Source organism: Myotis brandtii, unplaced genomic scaffold, assembly GCF_000412655.1.
Source record: "Myotis brandtii unplaced genomic scaffold, ASM41265v1 scaffold725, whole genome shotgun sequence".
NCBI classification, from domain to species: domain Eukaryota; kingdom Metazoa; phylum Chordata; class Mammalia; order Chiroptera; family Vespertilionidae; genus Myotis; species Myotis brandtii.
The window spans coordinates 109,410-125,493 of record NW_005370862.1 but is presented as its reverse complement, the minus strand read 5'-3'; the positions used below and the strand labels follow the sequence as shown (position 1 = coordinate 125,493).

General features: G+C 55.1%; 1 protein-coding gene across 1 annotated transcript in view; it reads left to right on the top strand.

Annotated features, from left to right (window-relative positions):
• ADAM12 (ADAM metallopeptidase domain 12) overlaps nt 1-16,084 on the top strand; it is a gene marked incomplete at its 3' end in the record, with an annotated part of 130,512 nt that overhangs the window by 21,585 nt on the left and 92,843 nt on the right. Inside the window, exon 3 of the mRNA XM_014530146.1 lies at nt 1,561-1,634. Within this exon, the coding sequence (XP_014385632.1) occupies nt 1,561-1,634 (74 nt within the window). The remainder of the gene's footprint in view (nt 1-1,560; nt 1,635-16,084) is intronic.

Genomic DNA, 16,084 nt, shown 5'->3' with positions numbered 1-16,084 from the left:
TGTGTGTGTTGCGGGGGGGGCGGGGGGTGGCAGTGGATGTTGTCTTGGGCAAGGACTTTGAATCGCTGACCTGGCTCAGCAGGAGCGAGTGGGAATATTTGACGCCTGTTTCAGGGAGGGAACCCTGGGATGCAGGTTAAGGGACCTGCCACAGGGGCATGTTCTTGGGGCGGGATTTCTGGGACAGAACAGAGTACAGATGCCCGCCTCCCCCTGACAGATGGGCACACGTGGCCTGGGCGTCCTGGGCCGGAGGAGAGGGGAGGGAGAAGAGGTTGGTAGAGCTGTGTGCCCGGGTCACTCATTCCCTCCGTCGCCGGGTACTATGAGCTTCTGTCACTTGCCTGGCATCTTCATGGACATAATAAACAAGGGGAACCACAGATGAGCACACTGACTTCCACAGGTAGGAAGGCAGCTCGTTCTTACGAGGAGGAAAGGACAGGAGACTGGGAGGGAGAACACCTGGGGGTGGGGAGGGGCTGTGATCAGACCGGAGGGGTGGTGGTGGGGAGACGTGAGGCTTCTTTGAATGATTGACATTTAGTGGATTCGAGTGGAAGGGGTGGGAGGAGGGCATCCAGGTAGAGGGGGCGGTGTGTGCAAGGACTCAGAGCTGCCGAGGGGCTCGGTGGGTGGGAGGAGCTGGAGAGGCCGGGTGGCTGGGAGGGGGTGAGGAGTGCGGTGTGTGTGGAGGGGCGAGGCCAGGCCGTGGGTGCCCTGGAAGCCACGTGAACGAGCTGACCTCTCACTCTTGGTGCGGTTGGGATGCGAGTGCAGGCGCCTTATTTGCAAGGGTGGGCTGATCAGGTTGTGTTTTTATTTTATCTTTTTGTTGATTTGAGAGAGAGAAACATGGATTTGTTGTTCCCCTGGGTTATGCATTCGCTGGTTGGTTCTTGCATGTGCCCTGACCGGGGATTGGGCCTGAAAACTTAGTGTGTTGGGGATGGTGCTCTCACCAACTGAGCTACCCAGCGAGCGCGCGGTTGTGTTTTTAAAGACACCCCTCGGCTTCCGGTGGAGAATGAGTGGGAAGGAAGCCAAGGCAGGTCTGGGCGGACCCGGTCAGCAGGGATTTGCAATCATGCAGGTGAGAGGTGATTGAGGTCCAAGCTGGAGTGGGGGGGACACGGGACCCAGACAGTGAGCGGTGTGTTTCGGACGGCAAAGCACCGGGCCTTTGGATGGAGAAGACGGAGCTGGTGCTCCGGGAGGACCTCTCCTTTCGGACCCGAGCAGCTGGGGAAAGAAAGGCGCCCTTTGTGGAGAAGGGAAACCGAGGAAGGCGCTGGTTGTGGGAAGGAGTGTAGAGTCGGAAGGGCCCCCGGGGCATGGGGCCGGAGGAAGGGAGTGGGAAGGTCAGAACCACAGCCGGTCAGTGCCTTGCACGATGGTGAGTTTTCCACCCCGATTTGTCCTGGGGGCCGGGTTCTTGGAATCGTCTCAGAAGAGCCTTGTTCTTCTCCCCCTCCGCTGCCTCTGCCTGGGGAGCAGATTCAGATATTGGCAAGTCAACGCGGGATGTTTTTCAACGGACTCTTCCTGTTTGTCTTGCAGAATCACCCAGAGGTGCTGACTTTTCGAATACAACTGGAGAGCGAGGAGCTGATCGTGAATCTGGAACGAAACGAGTGAGTCGCGCTCATTCTTGCTTATCGCATGGCAGGGCCGTTAAGGCGTGTGAGTGGCAGCTACTGCGTGGTTTGTATTGGCGCTGAGAGGAACGGGACTAGGCGTGGCTTCAAGGTCCGCATTTGAATTCGAGGCTGGGATGAACCTCAAACAGAGCTCCAATGGGAAATAGAAAGCGTGTCGCCCTGCAGAAGGACTGTCTCACTCCGCGGGTTTGGCACGGAGCCCTGCTTTAAGAGCCTGGTGTGCGAGGGGCAGCACCGGGCATCGCCTGCTCGGCCCATGCCAGTGTCCGCCGCTGCCGGCTATGGGCAATTCCTGGGTGACAGAAGGAAACTGCTTCCGATGGACAGAAGTGCGTCTTTCCTTGAGAAATACCCAGGGTTCAGTTCATCTTTCCGAGTTTGTCTCCAGTGGTGTATTTATTTTATCTTTTTAGTTAAAAATGGGACCCCTTTTTAAATAAAATTATGTAAATTTCCAGAAAATGGTATTACAGTGTTCTCCGGAGCACATGGCTACGGTGACACATGGTGTCCGCCTTCCCGTTGAAAGCTGTCTGCCTCACGGCATAAGGAGAAGCCGGGCATGTTCTTGAAGCCCTTCGCCCTGTGTGGTGTCCCCAGGGGCTCCTGCCATTGAGGGCCCTCGCTGCTCCCTGTGGTGGGATCAGAAGAGAGGGCAAGCCGGGCATGTTCTTGAAGCCCTTCGCCCTGTGTGGCGTCCCCAGGGGCTCCTGCCATCTGAGGGCCCTCGCTGCTCCCTGTGATGGGATCAGAAGAGAGGGAGCTCTCCCGCTGGGCATCTGTACTCACAGCTACAGATCCCTTCCCGAGCCCGGAGCCATCCTCTCTTCCACACGCCTGCCTCCGAGGCCACACCCCTTCATTTTTGTCTGTTCCCGGGACATCCCACTCCTGGGTTCCGTTCAGAGCAGCCCTTTCTGTCCACGAGTTCCTCCTCTGGCCACGTGGTCAGCCCCGGGGGGCTCCTGCTGGCCCTCGGTTTCAGCCCGGCTCCCAGGCCTCAGCCTCCCCCTCTGCCCCCCGGATGCTCTCCTGGGCACGTGCAATGTTTAGAACAGCGTCACTCATTCCCTATAGCCCCCCCTCCGACAGCTCACTGTCCCCCGGCTTGCAAGCCTCCGGGAGCAAGACCGCTTCTCCTGCCTCCTGCTGGGCGGGTGGTGGGGGGCTGTTGCACAGCCCGTGTCTATTGGGGGTCAGGCCACCGGCCCAATTCACAGCTGACAGAGACGGAGCGCAAGACGCCTTGGGCTCTGTGGATTTTTGACTTAATTCTTAAAACAGCAGCATAATCCCCGTGATCCCCACCTCACACCCATCGCACACATCGCCCGGGGCTCAGAGTCAGGTCCCGCGTCCACGCGGCAGAGCCGGGTTTCCTGAGAGGATGGCTTCCCCGCCCAGCGCTCCCGTTTATCCGGCAAAATAAACCCCTCAGGGAGCCGAGCAAGTGTGACGCAGAACACACACACTTTCTCAAAAAGCTCGAGGACATGGAGGAAGACTCTCCGAGCTCCTCCCTGAGTCCAGCAGTAAGTTTAGAAAACGCTGCAGCCCTGGCCCCAGGCCCCCTTCTCGGGTCTGTGTGACGTCTGTTTACTCAGAGGTGCGGCTGGCTTCCCCGGTGACAAAACAGACGTCACTCACACTTGCTTCTTGTTCACTCAAAGCTGTCAGGCGGGTGGTCAGTCCAAGCTGAGCCAGCCGCAGGCGCCGGGACAATGCAAGTCTAGTCGAGAGGCTTAGCGGGCAGCAGGTCGGTGTGCTCCTGTGTTCTCCATGGCAACCACCGCCCATCAGCAGCTCTGCACTCGGGGCAGGAGCCGCCTTCGCCCACCTGGAGGCGATCCAGAGCCCGCTAGGGATGAAACCAGCACTGGGCCCTCTGGCTGGCCTCGACTTCTGGAAAAATCCTCAGCCCCTCCCGGCGTGGGCTGGTGGGCCGAACAGGAGGAGACTGGGAGACGGTGGCAGGCAGCGCTGGGCATGCGCAGCGAAGAGCCCTTAAGAAGGCGGATAAACGTGCCAGTAAACCCAATGAAGAGGAGGCAGCCCGGTGCCCCCCCATAGCCCCCATAAAAGGAGCTGCCCCCCCCCCGGATCTGAAACCAGAGAGTGAGGCTGAGACCTGGGGGGCTGGGCTGAAACCGAGGGCCAGCAGGAGTCCCCCGGGGCTGACCACGTGGCCGAAGGAGGGACTCGTGGGCAGAAAGGGCTGCTCTGAACGGAACCCACAAGTGGGGTGTCCCGTAACAGTACTTTTTTTTTTTTTTGGTGTGGGAGTGTCTCTGTGGATGTGGGAGTGTCTCCGTGGGTGTGGGAGTGTCTCCGTGGGTGTGGGAGTGTCTCCGTGGGTGTGGGAGTGTCTCTCTATTGTCAGGCTGTTGGAGGAACAGGGTAAATAGCACGAGTGGGACCGATCTGGACCTTTGGGTCATCCCACGACTGCAGGTAGAGGAATGGAAATAGACTTACTAAAACCTTAACTTCTTTGTTTTTACTACAAAAGCAATATATGTCCAGTGCTGTAGAAACAATAAACAGCCCCCCAAAGACGCCCACGACCACACACAGTCCGGGTTAACACTGTGGTGGGCGTCCATGTAGACCTTCCTCAGTAAGGTTTGCTCCGCGAGTCCCCTCAGCCGATGTCCTCGTCTGTGTGCCATGTGAGGTCGCACTCCTCTGAGCTCTGTAACAGGCGCACCTTCTCACATGAGCAGCCCGTGCAGCCCATCTGGTTCTGTGAGTTAAAGTGGCTTCACGGCCTGGTTGTGGTTCTCTCTGAAAACGATTTACCTTTGGTTGAGGCAATAGTCGGATGCACGGTGACTACTTGTCGGTGGCCAATTTGTATAAAAGGCACTTCCAAGGTGCCTCTGTGCCCACTTCCGGTTCTGCACCTTCAACAAAATCATCTCTAAAGCAGAAAAGCCGGAAGCATCAAACTCTCCTCTCGCTTTATTTCTCTCTTCCCAACCTCACTGTCAACCTACATGTCGGAAAAACCTGCGGAGGGTGTTTAATGTGTTCCTATGACAGCCGGAGCTTTACTTCAGTTATACTACTCCTTCCAACTGCAGAGATCCCGTCCTGAGAAATAACATTTTCATTCTTAAAGCATGCCAGTACTACTGTGGTTTTTGTTGTTGTTGTTTTAAAAATACTTTTATTGATTTTAGAGAGGAAGGGAGAGGGAGAGAGAGATAGAAAGATCAGTGATGAGAGAGAATCATGGATCGGCTGCCTCCCGCACACCACACACTGGGGATCAAGCCTACAACCTGGGCACGTGCCCTGACCAGGAATCGAACCTCCTGGTTCATAGGTCGACGCTCAACCACTGAGCCACGCCGGCCGGGCCAGTGCTACTGTTTTAATAATGTGTCACCCCCAGTGCTTCAGCATGAGAATATTTTGGAAAAAGGTTACACACACGTCTGTTTTCTATGGACCTCACTTTTGAGACAATGAACACCAAAAAAAACCTACAGTTTTCGAAATAGAGTGAAATGCTCATTTGCTACTAGCTCTTAATGCTGTCAGGCACAGAAGGTAACCAGTTATCTGGTCTCAAATAGAGTTCTTAATTGCATAGTCCTTTGCAAATGCATCCAATTAGAGAATTTATCCAGATGAAGCTCCAGGCGCCCAAAGCTGAGGGTGTGACAGTCATTTTGTATTTAACAAGCAGCGCGGACGAGAGCCTGACCCCTCAGGGGTCCGCGGGCCGGTGGTACCCGGTGGGTGTCTGCCGGCTGGGAGGCAGTCCCATGTGCAAGGATGCTCACTGCAGAATGTTCTCCCCAAAAGGACGTCAATAGGAGATCGGTTCCTATCTTGTGGGTCAGCTATGAAGTAGAGTGCAACACAGCAAGGAGTGATGGGGGAGATCTTTATGATTAGAAACAGCATGTGACACAGTAGTTCATGAGGCATCCGGGTCTTGTTTTTTAATTATACGTGAACATCTATCGCTGAGCAGTAAGATTATGGGAGACATTTGCTGTCTTTTTTTTTTTAAATCCTCACGGAGGATATTTTCTCCATTGATTTTTAGAGAGAGTGGAAGGGATGGAGAGAGGGGGCGAGAGAGAGAGAGAAACATGGATGTGAGAGAGACACATCGATTGGTTGCCTCCCACACGTGCCCTAACTGGGCTGGGGATCGGTCCCCCAACCCTGAGGTCTGCAGGCTGACACTCTAACTACTTAGCATCACCGGCCAGGGTGACATTTGCTTTCTTGATTATCTTCACGTTTTACAACAAGAAAATCCCACTATTAACATTAGGAGAACTTTCTATACTGAAGGGGCAAAGCTGCCGCGAAAACGGAAAACCCGTTGAGAAGCAGAGCGCCCACGTAGGCCTTGCTCACGAACAGGACCTGCGGGTCCCAGGGCGGCCTCGGCAACTTCCGGAGGCGGCGGAGCTCTGCCCACTGAGCAGCCGGGCTTCCAGCACCCAGGGCTCCGCTTTCATGAGAAACCTGCTCAGAACCACAACTGGAGTAAAAGTGGTCTCAGCCCCTGAAACCCCAGCACCGTCATCCCAGGCAGGGACCTCCTCCAACCCCTTTTCCACCCCCACTCCAGCCAGCTCTTCTCGCAGCTGAACTGGTGACAGTCGCTGTTCCGGGGACCCTGCTTCTCTGCCTTCTAGCACCTTAAGGTGCGCAGAGGCTGTGTGTGCAGAGCGGTGATGGAGTGTTTAAGGAGCGCGGGGCGTCCGGCGCCCAGGCCTGGCCGACAGGTGCGCCGCCCGCCGCCTCCTCCTCCATCAGGATGCTTTATCGATGCTTTATCGATGCTTTATCGCGCAGGCGGCGGCTCCGAGGCCCTGTCTCCAGTTAAGGGCGATGAAAGGTGATGGCGACACATCGCACTCCCCCATCCCTCACGCCGCCCAGCTTCCACCCATCACGGAGGGAAGGCAGCTGCCGGGAAGTCTGACTCCATCAACCGGGCCTGGCCCTGTGCTCCGCCCGCCAGCAGTGAGACCACAGCCTGAGCTGACTCCAGGGCTGGACGGGGGGCAGGGTCCCACAGCTGGGGCCGCTGGGCATCCTCCTGCATCTCGCGGGGGCTCTGTGACCTCCCGTGTCCGTGTTTGTAATGTTGGGCTGGTTGCCAGGCTCCACCTGTCCCTTTGAGGGCTGCTTTCATGTTAGTGGCAACAGCAAATCCAAGCCACTGTTTCAGCAACAAGGAGAAGGCAGCTGCCGGGAAGTCTGACTCCATCAACCGGGCCTGGCCCTGTGCTCCGCCCGCCAGCAGTGAGACCACAGCCTGAGCGGACTCCAGGGCTGGACGGGGGGCAGGGTCCCACGGCTGGGGCCGCTGGGCCTCCTCCTGCATCTCGCGGGAGCTCTGTGACCTCCCGTGTCCGTGTTTGTAATGTTGGGCTGGTTGCCAGGCTCCACCTGTCCCTTTGAGGGCTGCTTTCATGTTAGTGGCAACAGCAAATCCAAGCCACTGTTTCAGCAACAAGGAGGCTTAGACCAGGACCCACGGCCCACAGAGAGGGAGATGCCAGCCACACCTGCTCAGGCACCCAGAAAAGTAGGAGGAGGACACGGTTCTAGAATTGGTATGAGCCCAACTGGCGTGGCTCAGTGGTTGAGCGTCGACCTATGAACCAGGAGGTCATGGTTTGATTCCAGGTCGGGGCACGTGCCCGGGTTGTGGGCTTGATCCCCAGTGTGGGGCGTGCAGGAGGCAGCTGATCCATGATTCTCTCATCATTGATGCTTCTTCTCTCTCTCTCCCTCTTCCTTCCTCTCTGAAATCAATAAAAGTATATTTTAAAAAATAAAACGGGTCTGCAATAGTCACTTTGCTCTCAGTGAGCCGGCGGGTTGCCCTGTGGGATGAGGTGGGCTTATCCTAAGTGCAGAACAAGCGTTTCTTTATTTTTTATGACTTTCTTCCTGATTAAAAACACGTGGCAGATAGAAGATGAGACAAGACTGACCCCCACAGCAGGAGAAATATTTCGGGACATGATTTATTTATGTAGAGAATATCTTTCCCACCCTCCTAAGCCCAGGCCTTTCGTTCCGACGGGCCTAGATGGTGTGGGTCAATTTCTTGGTTTTCTCTGAAAATCCGAGGCTCCCCCTGTTAACGCCGAGCGGCACCCGCGTGAGAACCTCGGTGCCATTGGGGTTCCCGGGGGGTGGGGCACGGTTTTTATGTGCAGTTCTCACAGAGCAAAGAATTATTAAAATGTTCAGTAAAGTCCTGGTGGCGTTTTACTTTTATATTAACAAAATATACAGAATGGTAGGAGGTGGGTTAAATGAGAAAATATATAATGATGTTAAAAACTTACTAAAAGAATTATCCTACAATTTAATAAATATTTAAAACACATTTAAATTTGGGGTTGAATTTATTATCTTACCAAGTAGGATAATACCAAGTAGGATGAGGCTTATGACGTGTAAACATTTTTATGTTCTATAAACACCTTTTCATCCAGAAGTCTGATTTTACATTTTACTGTCAATTTCCTGTATAGACGTTACCCAAATCTCCTTTTGTTTAGAAAATTACTGATTCAAAACTGATGTGGTTTCCAAAGTAATTTTTGCACATAGGAACCTAAATATAATCACTGTTGTAGACGGCAGTCTATTATTAATTAGTTAATTGATTGGTTAGGCCCTATCATATTCCAGAAAAGATTCAGTTTGCTAAAAGACAAACAAACAAAAAAACCCACAAGAATGAATGAATTAATTTACTCCAAATGTATAGAATACCCTCATCTCACACGTACCAACCTTTTGTATGTCGCTCTGTTTTTAGAGCGGCAGTTCTAGTCCACGTTGACAGAGGTGGTGACGATGACCATTGGGGGAAGGGCGATGTGTGCCTGTCTTTGCTTTAGGTTTGGTTTTGCTTTTAAGGACAAAGAAGAGTCAGTGAGGGGTCGGGCAGACGCATTGAATCAAGAGGGAGACGTGGACTTTCTGGGGTTTGTGAGCTTTGTGACTTCAGGCAAAACAATCAACCGCTCTGGTCTCGACGTCTCTCATTGCAATATGAAGGTCATGAAAACGACCACCTTTTGCTGCCAAAGACAAGAAGTGGCAAAACATTTTGATGAATTGACATTTAAAAAATGTTTTTATTGATTGATTTGAGAGAGAGAGAGGAAGGGGGAGAGAGAGAGAATGAATGAATGAGAGAGAAGCATTGATCTGCTGTTCCACTTATTTATGTATTCGTTAGTTGATTCTTGTATGTGCCCTGACTGGGGATCAAACGCACAACCTTGGCATGTGGGGACGAGCTACCCGGCCAGGGCCGATATCTTTTTTCTATAATCACTGGCATGCGATTCCTATAAGTAGAAATAGTGAAAGCAAGCACACACATTATATAGAGTGGGCTTTCTCAGGGTATTTCTGTAATTGAATTTCTATATTGATGTGCACATACATAACATACATACCCTAATGTGTCATGTGATACAGAATACGGCATAAACATTGCTCATGAACGGTTCATTTGATTACGCTGAACCAGTAGCCGATGCGCATGCTCAGGAAAGTCTGCCGGTGCGGGCGCTACTTCAGCGACGTCCCAGACACTTCTGCAGGGGGCAGCGCCGCCTGCGCCCGAGAAGGAGCTGTCGGTTTTGATTTAGACACAGAAATTAGAGGTCCCGGAAGGTTAAGATTTGAATGCTAAATCAGTCCAACGTGTGTATGTTGGGTATTAAATAGTCTCAGTTTTTATTAATGGAGAAAAGGGCTTTTAATCTGAGATGTGCCATTTCGGTACGAAATACTATCTGTATCACAGATCCTGTTCGTTCATTCATGTTTCTCCATTAATCCATCCCTTCAACAAACTTATGTTTTAGACATGTGGGGGCGTGGGGGGGGCGGAGATTGGATACACAGTGAATAGCACAGGGTTCCTGCTTTGCAAAGCTTAGATCCACCACTATCTCAAACCCGCAGTAAAGGGCAGGTTGGTACACATTGATTTATAACACACACTCCGGCTGGGGCGTTGGTAAATGAAGGTCCCTGATTAATGTGACGGGAAACTCAAATAATGCACTGTTCTCCCTCTTTTCATCCGTGCCCTGCCTCCTCCAAAGGAATGAATAACTTTTGGCTTTTATTAAGTATAATCATAACTGCTTGATAGGTGTGTGCATGTGTGTGTCCATCTACATAAATATACAATTACATATATATTACACTAGAGGCCCAATGCACGAAGATTTGTGCAAGAATGGGCCTTCCTTCCCCTGGATGCCAGCACTGCCTTCGCTCAGGCCGGAGCCGCCTTTCCACCTTCCCACGCTGCACAGAGGCCTGGAGTGGCTGGGGCGGTATGGAATGCCTGCGTTGTCGCCATGGCAACGATGCAAGCATCCCGCCCCACCCCCGGCCACTCAGTGCCTGTGTATGCAAATTAATCCGCCATCTTTGTTGGGTTAATTTGCATACTCACTCCTGATTGGCTGGTGGGCGTCATGAAGGCAGGTATGGTCAATTTGCATCTTTCTCTTTTATTAGTGTAGATACTACCTGATTACATGTTGCCTGGTGCCATCCACGGATGGTCTGTTTCTGTGACAGGGCCTTTGGGGGTGGCACAATAAAGGCAAATGTCATTAGGGGGCATGGCCATGGCAAACCCCGTCTGTCTCTGATGGTCTCTGGTTTTGAATGACAGCCCTTCTCCTGGACCGTGGTCATCGCCACCCGTCCTCTGTCAGCTTCCCACATCGCCGTCCTCACCCTGCCGAGTCCCCTGGAGGAAAGGGCAGGAGGGCGTCAGCCTCTACACGCTCGCAACAAAGGGTCCGCTCGCCTGGAAAGCTGTTGTTGCTTCCACTCTTCCCAGGCAGCCCCATTTCTCTAAAGAAGAACCAGATGGAGAGAGGCCCATTCGCCCCTCCGATCGCCCGTCCTCGGATGAGGCTTTCTTGGTTCCCACGGAGAACTGTTCCGTGTTTGGGGCCATCTACTGCTCTCCCTGCCACCCTGCTGGGAGCACTGGCCACGTGTGATTTATGACAATCACAGCGGGAACAGAGATGGGCTTTTCACATGCAAATTCGCACCCAGTCTGCTGGAGCCCAGCTGATCCCGCGGGCACCTGGGCGTGCTCCAGCTCCGTAACCCGTCCTCTTTTCTCAGGACAACTGCTGGCGCCACTGCAGACGGTGGGAGCGGTGTCGTCTGCTCCTCTGGTGTGACGGCCGACTCCAGGGCAGGGCTGCCACCTCAGGGAGGCCCTCCCAGCTTTGCACATCCAGAAATTATTCCTGACCCAGCTCAGGAGGTCTGAACCACAGTGACCAAGCTCACATGTGACGGGTGTCTAAACCGGAATTTAGTCTCAGGAGCCCAGGGCAGACGCGTCCCCCATCAGGGCCAGAATGAAGGGCAGAGGGGACCCGCCCAGAGGAGCATGCCGGAGGTGGTCAGGTGGCCAGGCCATGAGCTGCAGTGAGAGGGTCTGACTTGCTTGTGGGGTGCTGGTCACACACGTAACTTCTCTAAACCTCAGTTTCCTAATCTGTGCAATGGGAAGATTACTTCCTAGAATCGGGGTGGGTTGAATGGCGTGATTCTCGGGGGTGTCTGCCCAGCGCCCGGCCTGTAACGATGCTCAGAAATTAGCTTCAGTGACTTCGGTGCAGAGTGAGGGGCCCGGAAGCCGTGCCTGCCCCCCAGCAGCCGCTATTCCTGGAAACAGGACTGCCGTGGCTGCCATGTTCGGTGGCTTTCTCTCTGCAGCTGTGTTGGCTAAACCCTCCTTCATTTTTGTCTGTTCCCGGGACATCCCACTCCTGGGTTCCGTTCAGAGCAGCCCTTTCTGTCCACGAGTTCCTCCTCTGGCCACGTAGTCAGCCCCGGCGGGCTCCTGCTGGCCCTCGGTTTCAGCCCGGCTCCCAGGCCTCAGCCTCTCCCTCTGCCCCCCGGATGCTCTCCTGGGCACGTGCAATGTTTAGAACAGCGTCACTCGTTCCTTGTAGCCCCCCCTCCGACAGCTCACTGTCCCCCGGCCTGCAAGCTTCTGGGGCAAGACCGCTTCTCCTGCCTCCTGCTGGGCGGGTGGGGGGTGCACAGCCCGTGTCTATTGGGGGTCAGGCCACCGGCCCGATTCACAGCTGACAGAGACGGAGCGCAAGACGCCTCGGGCTCTGTGGATTATTGACTTAATTCTTAAAACAGCAGCATAATCCCGGTGATCCCCACCTCACACCCATCGCACACATTGCACACCTCACACACCTCACACACCTCACACCCATCGCACACATCGCCCACCTCACACACCTCACACACCTCACACCCATCGCACACATCGTCCGGGGCTCAGAGTCAGGTCCCGCGTCCACGCGGCAAAGCCGGGTTTCCTGAGAGGATGGCTTCCCCGCCCAGCGCTCCCGTTTATCCGGCAAAATAAACCCCTCAGGGAGCCGAGCAAGTGTGACGCAGAACACACACACTTTCTCAAAAAGCTCGAGGACATGGAGGAAGACTCTCCGAGCTCCTCCCTGAGTCCAGCAGTAAGTTTAGAAAACGCTGCAGCCCTGGCCCCAGGCCCCCTTCTCGGGTCTGTGTGACGTCTGTTTACTCAGAGGTGCGGCTGGCTTCCCCGGTGACAAAACAGACGTCACTCACACTTGCTTCTTGTTCACTCAAAGCTGTCAGGCGGGTGGTCAGTCCGAGCTGAGCCGGCCGCAGGCGCCGGGACAATGCAAGTCTAGTCGAGAGGCTTGGCGGGCAGCAGGTCGGCGTGCTCCTGTGTTCTCCATGGCAACCACCGCCCATCAGCAGCTCTGCACTCGGGGCAGGAGCCGCCTTCGCCCACCTGGAGGCGATCCAGAGCCCGCTAGGGATGAAACCAGCACTGGGCCCTCTGGCTGGCCTCGACTTCTGGAAAAATCCTCAGCCCCTCCCGGCGTGGGCTGGTGGGCCGAACAGGAGGAGACTGGGAGACGGTGGCAGGCAGCGCTGGGCATGCGCAGCGAAGAGCCCTTAAGAAGGCGGATAAACGTGCCAGTAAACCCAATGAAGAGGAGGCAGCCCGGTGCCCCCCCATAGCCCCCATAAAAGGAGCTGCCCCCCGGGTCTGAAACCAGAGAGTGAGGCTGAGACCTGGGGGGCTGGGCTGAAACCGAGGGCCAGCAGGAGTCCCCCGGGGCTGACCACGTGGCCGAAGGAGGGACTCGTGGGCAGAAAGGGCTGCTCTGAACGGAACCCACAAGTGGGGTGTCCCGTAACAGTACTTTTTAAATATGCAACTGAATTAACAGGTTAATGTTGTAACTAGACAGCTGCCTCTCTCCATGTCGTGTGTGTGCATATGTGTGCATATGTGTGCGTGTGCATGTGTGTGAGAGTGTGTGCAAGTGTGTGCATATGTGTGTGCGTGTGTGCGAGTGTGCATATGTGTGTGCGTGTGTGCATATGTGTGCGTGTGCATGTGTGTGAGAGTGTGTGCAAGTGTGTGCATATGTGTGTGCGTGTGTGCATATGTGTGCGTGTGCATGTATGTGCGTGTGTGCATGTGTGTTAGAGGGTGTGCAAGTGTGTGCATATGTGTGTGCGTGTGTGTGTGTAAATGGACTATAAGTGTAGACGGGTGGTCAGATGCTCTTGCTGTCTTCTCCTTGTAGACATGGGGGGCCGTCTCCTGGGGACCGCCCGTGTCTAGCACAGCGGGTGCCCCGCTGCCCCGCTGTCCCAGGCAGGTCCTCAGGAGGCCCCTTCCCTGTCCCGAAACCCAGGCCCCTGGGCAAGGGCGCGCTGCTGGCCGCGTCCTCCCCGCGCCCCGGAAGCTGCTGCCTCTGCGTCCTGGCCTCCGCGTTTACAGTTTCGTCTTCCCCTCGTTCTCACGGCCGTAGAACCAGGACAGGCTGTTCCGCGCCATGGCCGCCTCGATGGGTGAAAGTCATCGAATCGATTCTCCCGCGGTTGCCAAGACAGGCCGCATTCTCCCATGTTTTCCTTTCATTGTTGAGCCTAGAGTTGTATTTAAAGAGTCGATAAAATGTGTTTTAGAAATACAGCAAAGCAGTCCGTGCCCACTTCTCTGCAAGAGAGGGAGCGGGCGAAGGTCACAGACTCTCACCTCCTTGTTCTAAGTACACGGTCGGCTCTTTCCAGTTGATTCACTCGGACCAGTAGGAATGGCTTTGCTACGACCAGGGCCGCGCCTGCCCCCTCTGCACAGCGAGGACACCGCCTTGTCCAAACGGAGCGTGTGGGTCCCAGGGCCGCGTCATGCGGGTGCTGCAGGTGATGCCATGAGCAGCCTGGGCGAGCCCCCTGCCCCCTTGGCCCAGAGCACCGTTGTCCGACACCATCCCTTCCGGGTCTGTCTGAGCACGGACTGTTGGGTGTTGTGTTCTACACTCGCCTGGGCCGGTGGCTGCTGGTAGCAGGCGTTGGGGGAAGACGGGGTGGGGAGCGGGCTGTGGGCTCGGGCAGGTGCAGAGGTGGGTGGGGGCACCGGGGCTCTGGGTGGGCGGCTGCTGAGACGGGTGGGGGAGCGCTCTGCAAACGGGAAGGTGGAGGACCTACTCGCTCGTGTGTGAGCTTCTCGCGCAGGACCCGGGCTTGCTCGTGGCTGGTCCCAGCACCCCACAGCGCCCTGGGCCCCCGAGACCCCCCCACAAGGACCACTTGGGTGGTGTGTGAAGAGAACACCCCCGCCCGTCCTGCCCCTGAGGATGTTCTAATGGAAACCGAGTCCAAGAGCCATGAGAAAACCCGAGTTTCCTTGGGGGCCAGAGTCCCCACGTGGTTTCCGGGCTCTGCCACACAGCAGTGGGCAGGCTCTGCCGCATCTTCCAGAGGGTTCCTTCGTGCACCGGCCACCCGCTGGCTCCCTCCACACGCGGCGTCGGCTGCTTGGCGGCCCTGCCTCTGTGGGCTGAGCTCGCTCGCAGAGCAGCTTCCCGGAGGGAGAGCGCGGAAACGCGAGGCGGGCATAAATCACGCTGACGGAGCGAGTCCGCCCTGAGTCATCCGGACGGACGACACACTGGCGAGCAGACGAGACCGTGATGAAGACCAGTTGTGAGCGCACGAGGTCATGCTGCAGAAATGCGCCGCGCTGACTCAGACGTGCAATGTGTACACCCCCCCTCATGCTCTCTCTCCCTCACTCTCTCCTTTTTTCAATTTCGCAATAACTGGCAGGAGGGTAGAACAGCCTTTCCTGTGCTGAGCCCTGGGGGGTGAGGTTCAGGGAGGGCAGGTGTGAAAGGATCCTTTTAACCAGTGAGTGCAAATGCCCTTCGGGGCAGTAATTCTCTGAGGCACCGGAAACATGAACGGTCCCCAGCAGGCATGTCGGCCTGAGAAAATCCCCACGGCGTCCACTGGAGGCTGAGAGCATCCATGAGCTTCTCGCCCAGCTTTGCCCCAAGGAGGGGACTGTGGACCCGCAAATTCCCCTCCTGTGTGCAGCTGCTACAGGCGGGTAGCTCAGCGCTAAAGGTGAGCTGTGCACGCAGGCAGGGTACTCTGTCCTTGTCTGCCACGTGGTAGCCACGTGGCCTGGGCAGCTCCCACACCTCCATAGGCCCGCCTCCTCAACCCAAGAGACAATCAGAATCACACACCCACTCGATTGACAGGTTTGATGGCAGGCCACAGCTGCAGACTCCGCTGACTTAAGCAGAAAGGGGGCCTCTGCGAAGGAGAGGAGTGGCCGACAGAACTGGCTCTTGGGCAGGACAGGCCGGGCCACGCTGACCTTGTCGGAGAAGCTGGGGACAGGCTGGTCAGGGTCAGAGGAGGGCTGCCCATGCGCCATCCACAGGGTCATAGGCCAGGAGTCTAAGGGACCTATTTGCGTTGTGGGGGTAAATCCTGGCACAGGCCTGCCGCATGGCTGAAAGGAAGTCAGCAGGTGTATATTAGCAATTATCAGTGGGTAGCTGATCAATAATATAAGCTATTCCAAATAAAAAGCTAATGATGCGCACACATTAATCAGTACATTTAACATGGGGAAGCGGGCCTGGCCGGTGTGGCTCAATGGTTGAGCGTTGATCCTTGAACCAGGAGGTCAGGGCACTTGTCCTGGTTGCGGGCTCCATCCCCAGTACGGGGCGTGCAGGAGGCAGCTGATCTCTCTCTCCCTTCCTCTCTCTGAAAATAACCAAAACATTAAAATAAAATAAAATGAGGAGGCGGGATAAGATCAGTAGGTTCTCTCCATGTCAGTACCCTCCCTGTGGTGTTAGTACACTCGAGTGTTATAAAATGTTACTATTTGGGGAGAAATGGGCAGGATGTACAGAGGATCTATGGGATTCCACAATGACCTCAATGAAAATTTCAGCTAGGAAAGAAAAAAGAAAATTAACGATGACTTCAAAATTCCAAGCTTTCCCCCCCACTGGAGTTCATTGTTTTTAGTCTCT